Source organism: Passer domesticus, chromosome Z (genome assembly GCF_036417665.1).
Source record: "Passer domesticus isolate bPasDom1 chromosome Z, bPasDom1.hap1, whole genome shotgun sequence".
NCBI classification, from domain to species: Eukaryota; Metazoa; Chordata; class Aves; order Passeriformes; family Passeridae; genus Passer; species Passer domesticus.
The window spans coordinates 84,399,081-84,407,153 of NC_087512.1; the positions used below are offsets into that span (position 1 = coordinate 84,399,081).

The following is an 8,073-nucleotide window of genomic DNA, read 5'->3' on the forward strand; positions in this document are numbered from 1 at the left end:
CCCCTGAGGGCAGGGGGAGAGGCTGGGACTGCCCCGGCCTGGCTCTGCTCTGCTGGCAGGGAGCTGGTGCTCAGGGAGTTCAGAGGCACTCTGCCCTGCTGCACCTCTGGCACTGCGCGGCGATGGTGCCCAGGCACCCCTCTGAGCTGCAGAAATGCACTCAAGACAGCCCAGCTGGCCACACGGCCAAAGAAAACACAGGACACAACCCTCCTCCTGTCTGCCAGGTTTGTGCTGGTTTGGCTACTGGCCAGTGGTGGCTTTTGCTGAAAGGAAACACGGGATGCAAAACCAAAAAGGGATGTACAACACAGCATCTGGGAAAAGAGCTGTTTCCATGTTAAAAACAAGCCTTTTCAGAGGTGGAATTAACTTAGTATTTTTTCAACAGGGCTAAACCAGATTTTCTTTTCAGTATCATCAGGAATTTCTCAATCAGGCAATAAATTAGGTTAAGCAAAACTGAATTTTTGTTGCCAAAGACATGCTGAAGCATAGCTAGAAATCAGGTTTGCAAATACTATGCAGGTGTATCTCACAAATACCTCTGAAACAGGATGACACGGCCACCAGAACACCTCTGTTCCCACTGTTGAGTTTGCTAAACAAAAACCTGATGAATTTAGGGAGTACTGGCATGGGATAACACTGGCATAATGAGAGTCCTCAATTTTTTCTTGGGTGCCCATGTCCCTTTCCAGACACCCTTTCAGGGTATAAATGGTCTCTAATCTCAACACAGGACTGCTGCAGAAGGAGAGGAGCTGCACCCCAGGGACACTGCTGTCACCATCAGCTGCTCACAGGGGAGCACAGCACAGAGCAGCAGGGTACAGATAATTTCCTTTTCACAACAGTGGAGTATAAATGCATTTTTTCCTTCACTCTTGCCAGTGGTGATGCAGTTTCAGCTCAGGAAAGAGACCACGATGCTGTTTTCAATTATGTTTGGAATGCAAGGAAATGAGGAACAAACCCATTCTCTTCATATTTCTCATGTAAAGTTTTATTTGTGTTAGTCCTTTGATAAAGCATTTTACTCTTACAAACCTTAAAACAACATGCTGAATTCCAGTGTACAAAAATAACTGTCTTTAAAAAAAATTAAATTTTAGCACAGTGTGACTGGAACCAAGTGTGTTCTTCATACTCCACTCCTTTTCCTCCAGTACATTACAAGGAACAAGGACAGATTTAGTGTGAGATGTAAACTCTGTTCCAGGCCCAGCTGCTCATTCCTGCCCTGCTGAACAGCTGGTTAGGACAGAATGGATCCCCAAAAGTTGAGCCCTGAGGGCAAGGATTGGATGGCACTGCTCTGGAGAGTGAGGTGGGGGACTGCTGCATCCCAAAGCACAAAGCAGGGACTTGGCTGTCCCTTCCAGGGGGAGGGAAGTGCCCAGTGCCCTCCTGCTCCCTGGAGGGGACTGGTGGCTGAGGGGATGTGCTTGGTACCCACGTGCCTGCTTCCCACCCCGAGCACCCCTGACCCAAAGTCTCCCTGGCACCCAAAGGTGCTGTGCTCCAACAGCACAGCCACATCTCAGTGCTGAACAAACAAACCCTGCAAGCCCAGCGTGCCCCCACAGCCCCAAGCAAAGACAATAAACATACAGCAGGTTCCAGAGCACCCCTGGCAGAGCTCTGGCCCCTGCCTGCCATGGGGTGGCTCACGGAGATGGAGTGGTCCCCTGTGGCTGTGCAGATGGACAGGGAGTGATGGTGGGTCAGGGACAGACTCCAATTCGTGTGCTAAGAGAGGGACAGGAGTAAAGAGAAGGCAGAGCCAGAGCAGGGGAGCTACCTGCCATCACCAGGATTTCTGTTTGGACTTCTTCTTCCTCTGCTTTATAAGGAATAGATTGTCCCTGCTGTCAGGACTGGCAGTTTTCTGCTTTTTCCATTTCATCTTCCTTTTGGCCCCTTCTGGAGGCTGTGGCACACACACAGCCTTGCTGCCTGGGTGTGCCTGGAGCAGGCCCCTGCGCTGGGCCCTGCTGCCCTTGCAGCCCTGCTGCCTGCCCCCCCGGGGGAAGTCCTCGGGGTCCCCGTGGATTTCAGGAGCCTTCCTGTGCTTCCCCTCCTGCGCCTTCTTCGCCCGGGTCACCTTCAGCTTCTTCTGCTGCTCGCTGCTCCTGCTTTGCTTGCCCTGGTGTTCCTTCCAAAGTTTGCTCTTTTTCTTCTGGCTGGGCACCTCAAGCTGCTCTTCCTGCAGCGGTGTTTCAGACTGCTCTGGCAGAAGGCCAGCTTCCTGCAGGTCTGGAAAGCAGAGTGGATTGTTTCAATACCTAAAAACCCTAGAACTGGGCACCTGAGCCATCACACCTCTCCTCTGTTACGTATGAAGTTAGACAAAAATTTATCTCTGGCAGATTTTCTCACTGTGGGTTCTTCCTGTCATCAGAATAGAATCTAAACAAATAGTGATTTAATCCCCTTCATGCTATTTCATGGCATTTTTAATGTCAGTAGATTTTTCAGAATTAAAACATCTGACAATGCTCCCTGAGTGACTTTGACACAGTCAATTTCCATGATAGACACGGATGAGTAAAGTCACAAATCTTTCACTACCACCAGGCTACCTGTTCAAATCCACACAGCTTTTCCCAACACATGAAAGTAATCCCACCGTGTTTCTAAACAGCACAAACACAGAACTGGAAGCGGGGAGGGATCTCCCAAAACTCACTGTACCTGCCACCTTTCTCTTTAACCTGTTGGCTCTCCTCCTGATGTCACACTCATCATCGTAGTAGTAGACGAAGGGAGAGGTGGGGAACATGTTGCCCTGCATCCTCTTCTCCGAGCACTCCTGCAAAACACATCTCAGGTCACTGGAGGTGCTGAGTGGTGACCTCCTGCAGGTGAAATGGGCCAGGTCCTGCAGGTCCTGCTCTGCACTCGTGACATTTCCATGAGCAGCTCGTGATCCTCCTGCACACACGGAGCCCCCGGTGCTGCCTGAGCACACGGGAGGAATCCCTGTCCTCCTGCAGTAACCACACACCTGTGGCAGCCACAGCACAGACCACGAGGAGCAGGTGCACAGCAGGCCAGTGCTGACAGAGCTGCTGGGCACAGGGACAGGCAGGACTCCACACCCTGCCCTCAGAGGCAAACGGGGCCCTGGAGGCAGCCCTGGCTCCTCAGGGTGGTGTCAGAACCCAGCACACCCCTCTGGGTGCCCTGGGTGACACGAGCCCCTGGCAGGGGGCTGGGGGGTCCTGGCAGGAGGCCAAAGACACTTGGGACTTCAGTCCTAACCCATGGACCAAATTACCAACTTTGCATGAAGAATCGCAAGTCACAAAGGTTTAAGTGCTGTGGTAATGAATTAATCACAGGGTGAAAAGAGGAATTTTGGGGGTTTTCAGTATAGGGGTCTAGGAGGCAAGATGGAGGGATCTGGCTGTTGTTCTGTCTTTCTTCTTCCTAGCCTCCATCTTCTTGGGGATGGTGGCACACTTGGATTGGTCTAGAGTAGAAGTAGTCTAATATAGGTGATAGGTATTGGAAAATGATGATAAATGAAGTACAGGTAACTCATAGTATAAAATGTGGACACCAGCCCAGGGGTGGGCTGTGTGCCCTTGACAGATCTACAGATCAGACCTCTGCGGGTCTGAAAAAGAATGTTTTAGATAGTAGATAATAAACAACCTTGTGAACCAGAGAAATCCCAACTCTTTCTTCAACCATCGGGCTAAGAAAAAAGGGCCTCAGGGTCATCCTGGCTGCAGGGAACCCGAGGGGGTGTCAGCCCAAAGGACAGAGGGGAGCAGCCACGGGGAGCCAGAGCCTGCCAGCAGCCTGGGTGGTGCTGTCACCCTGTGCCACTCCCTCACAGGGACAAACCACAGGCAAATCCTGCCGAGCACACATCAGAGTGCAGGGAACAGAAAGAGGAGAAAGAAGAGCAGGAGAGCCCTGAACAGACAGCTGAGGTCAGGAAGGGCTGACTCTGGCATCATGTGCATGCCAGCCTATTTCCCAAACGCCTGGAACAGGAATGTCAGTTTTTCCACTGCTGTGCACACACTTTTATCCACGTCTTGAGAGCCAGGCTAACAGGAACACTTCCTATGATTCTGCCTTTTATCTGGGTACCATGATATTGACAGGTGCTTTATTCTCCTTTATCCTCCTTGCAAATTGCCTGTTACCTGCTGTGCTTTGCTTCATCATCTTTCTCTTCTTAGATACTGCTGAAATCACAGAAACACAGAATCCAGCAATGGCTTGGCTTGGTAGGGACCTTAAAGCTGATCCCATCCCACCCCAGCCATGGCAGGGACACCGTCCCCTGTGCCAGGCTGCTCCAGCCCCAGTGTCCAGCCTGGCCTTGGGCACTGCCAGGGATCCAGGGGCAGCCACAGCTGCTCTGGGCACCCTGTGCCAGCCCTGCCCACCCTGCCAGGGAACAACTCCTTCCTGACAGCTAATCTAACTCCACTCTCCATCACTTTGAAGCTGTTCTAGGGGCATCTGAGCCTCACCAATCTCCAGGAGCTGTCAGGAGCTTTGGCTGATGTCTGCACTGTGAGACCAGCAGCTTTCCTGCAAGTGCTGGTGCTGCCACTCAGTGCCACCCTGGCAACCCCTGTCCCTGCCTGCTCCTCTCTCCTTCCAGAGGCACCACGGATCACAGATGCATTTTTGATGTATTTTGCATTTCTCAGCTTCTTTTTGGCATTTCCTTGGCTGAGATTTAGTGAAGAAGCAGTTTTCCTGCAAGTGTTTTGCCTGTTTTTGGAATGGTGTGCACATGGGAAGATCTGGTATCTCTGTCCTCTCGTGTTGCTATTGGCTTTTCCCCTTTGATTCAGTCCTTGCTCAGGCTGTTTCTGCTCCTTGTACACTACTACAAATATTTTCTTATCTGCCTTAACTTTGAGAGACAAAAAATGTCCATGGGTTGCTTTCCTCCCTTTCTGATTTTGTACAGTTCAATCTGTTTTCTACCAGTTCAAACTGGTTTTCCATCAGTTTTCAAACTGGTTTTCTACCAGTTTCAATCTAAGTATTTACTATAATCTATAATAAATACTATATTAATATAGTATATATAATCACTCTAGTATACACATAATCAGCTCTAATCAGATATAGTATACACATAATTTCTGATTATTTTTACATCAGTCTTAATAATGACTTCAATAATAGATTTACAGCATCCCTAACAATTACTCATTACTTTTACAGCAGCCTTACTTGTATCCATGTGTGTCTGTCTTCCTCCAGTGCCATTTTTTGGACAGTTTAATAAAAGTCAACTAAACTAAAGGCCCAAGCTTTTAACAAAACATACTGGATAGTTGAAGGGGCTGACACACAAGAGCAGGCAGAAGGGAAGAGAGGAATATGCTGGCAATTTGCTGTTTCTAAGACACAGGAAAAAATAAGCTAAACCTATCCAATGCATGATTAACATTAATTTTCTAGAATATTTGTGGCTTGGCTTGGGCTCCTGCATTTATTCCATAAAAGAAAAAACCCTGTTTCTTGTTCTGTGTTGGTAGTCGCAGGTACAGAGCTGAACTTGCTATGATAGGCACTGGAAAAGGTGATAAGTATCATAAAAACACCCTGGAAGATGCAGCCGCATCTGGTTTTAGTGAAGACACGTAAGGCTCATGATGTCTCCTTCATCAGGCTGCATCTTACAGAAGGATAAGGCCAAACTCAGGTCAGAAACTAGGAAACTACAAAGCTTGGCCAAACTCAGGCCAAACTCTAGGAAACTACAAAGAAGGATCATCACAAGCAGGCAGAAATGGGAGATTCCCAAAACAGCACTCAAATAGCTGGGCTGAGTGTGGTGACAAACCTGACATGATGTTGAATGTGGGGAAAAAAGAAAGGGAGAAAAAGAGGTGTATTCAGCTTTTCCACTGAATAAACCTTTCCCAGTGAGCAAACCACTTTCCAATGAAGATTCTCTGTCCCAGGCAGTCTCAAATCCATGAACCTGCCAAGGAGGGACAGGAGCTGCTGCCTGCCTCCCCATCTATGAATCAGATGGGTGGGATCCCTTCACCCACTGGCCTCCAGCAGGCGTGGTCACACCCTCCCGTGTCACACACACCAGCCTGGCTCCCAGCCCTTCCCTGCAGCCCCAGGGCAGCGGGCAGGGATGGATTCCCAGACAGACTTACGTATCCCAGGTGTCCCTGGCGGGAGCAGTTGTAGCAGTAGACGGAGACCGCGCGCTCCGCGTGCGCGCCCGCCGCCTTGATGGGCCCGGGCTTCGTCTGCAAGAGGCAAAGGAAACAGTCAGCTCTGTGCTACTCCGAATGCTCAACTGGAAATAAATTAAAATTACATAAATATAGTTTTATTAGCTTAGATCAACACACTCCTGCTCGCTGCTGGAATATTGAGTTTGGAGGAGCACCAACAGGCTGATGCTGCCGTAATTCTGCAGAGTGAGGTTCAGCCTGAGCATCACCAATGAGGTGGGAAGAGGCATCGCTGCCATCCTGTCCCCCCGGCCATGCAAAATGCTGGTTTCTCTCTCCCCTCCTCCTGGTGTGCCAGCCCCTCCTCTCCAGGGGCTGGGGAGGCACAATGCCATGCCACAGTGGCACACCAGTCCCATATTCCACAGCACAGACACGGTGCCACAGCCCAGGGCGCGGGCAGGCACCAGGGCTAACAAGGGATGCAGGAATCCTGGCCCAAAAGCAGCGGGGCTTAGGAGCCACCTTATTGAACTCTGTGTTTCCTTCTCTCTGGGGCGACAGGAGCATGGAAAAGTGGCCCTGATTTCACAGAAAATTGCAGTATTTGGCAAAGCTCACTGCGGGAATGGCTCTTTTCTTTAAATGTGTATTGCCATGCTCCTGTGCTGTGGGAGCCACTGAGCTCTCAGTCGGAGCCTCCAGAAGAATGACAGCAGTGTTTGTAAAATAGGCAGGAACAAGAGGAGCCTTCCAGTGCTGTTCTTTGTGAATCTGATCACACTTGCAGTGTCACCTTACTGTGAACTCCCCAGCCCTGGGTTTAAATGTGTGTTTCAGAGTCATGTTCCTTAGCTCACACCCACGCACCAGGAGGGGCCTGAGGGAACACTAAGAAGAGTGACACATCCAGCAGTGATTTGTGACAAAAGGTGGGGAAACAGGGAAAAGGAAAACCGACCACCTATAAAGCAATCTGAGTATTTCTCATCCATGTCTCACAGCAAGAGCTCTCCAGCTAACAGCAGTGTGAAAGTGACACACTAAGCTGGCTCAGTTTTTCAGGTATTCTTTTATCATAAGTATGTAGAAGAGACAAGGAAATATAAAACAACAAACCGAAATGCAAATCCTTGTGTAGTCCCCATGGGGAGAAATCTGGTTTGTTTAGTGAATCAATCACCATTATTGTGGTTAGATGTCAGCATGAGGAGTGTCCCCAGAAATCCCCTCTGCCTTGCACAGGGCTCCTGAAGAGCAGCATAACCCTGCAAACAACACCTCCCTGTGCCTTCCCAGGTGCAGAGCCTTGCCTGCACTGCATTTCTCTCGAGGGTGATGCCACTGGAGAGCACGGGGGGCTCTGCCCCCAGCCCTGCCAGCGGAACGCCAGCGCAGCGCGGCCGGAGCAGCGCGGCTCTGCGCTGCCTCCTGCCAGCTGGGCAGCACGGGGAGCACAAAACCCTCTGGGAACAAGCCACGGCACTGCTCGGCTGCTGCCAAGTGCAGGGTGGTGGCAGCACGCAGGTACAAACCCCAGGTGCTATTTCAGATAGAGGATCCCTCACTTTCCAAGATGTTGTGCGCTGAAGTCGAAGAGCCTGACACCTTCACCTACAGAAAGACATCCTCCAATGAAAAGAATTATGGTTTTGGCCATCATTAGTGTTCTGAATTTTGCATTTCTGGGTGCAAAATTGGCACCCAGTTCTCACCACTCTTTACAGAAAATATGAACTGCTGGAGGAGCAGCTGTGCAGTGGCCTTGTCCTCCCGTGGGCCCCACTCCAAAAACTGGGCACGAGCAGTTGTGGGGGGCTCCTCCAACACGGGAGCCCCTGGGGCTCACCCACATCCCACACCCCATCCTCCCCTCCCAGGGCAGCCC

The 8,073-nt window shown here is 50.4% G+C and overlaps 1 protein-coding gene across 4 annotated transcripts in view; it reads right to left on the minus strand.

Annotated features, from left to right (window-relative positions):
• Window positions 1-990: 990 nt before the first annotated feature.
• The window catches only part of ZCCHC7 (zinc finger CCHC-type containing 7), an 88,808-nt gene continuing 81,725 nt past the window's right edge, over window positions 991-8,073 (minus strand). For all 4 annotated transcript variants that reach the window (XM_064403483.1, XM_064403482.1, XM_064403480.1 and 1 more), the window contains 3 exons: window positions 6,162-6,257; window positions 2,698-2,815; window positions 991-2,259 (listed from right to left, as the gene is read on the minus strand). In XM_064403483.1, the coding sequence (XP_064259553.1) occupies window positions 1,811-2,259; window positions 2,698-2,815; window positions 6,162-6,257 (663 nt within the window). In that variant the 3' untranslated portion in view covers window positions 991-1,810. The remainder of the gene's footprint in view (window positions 2,260-2,697; window positions 2,816-6,161; window positions 6,258-8,073) is intronic.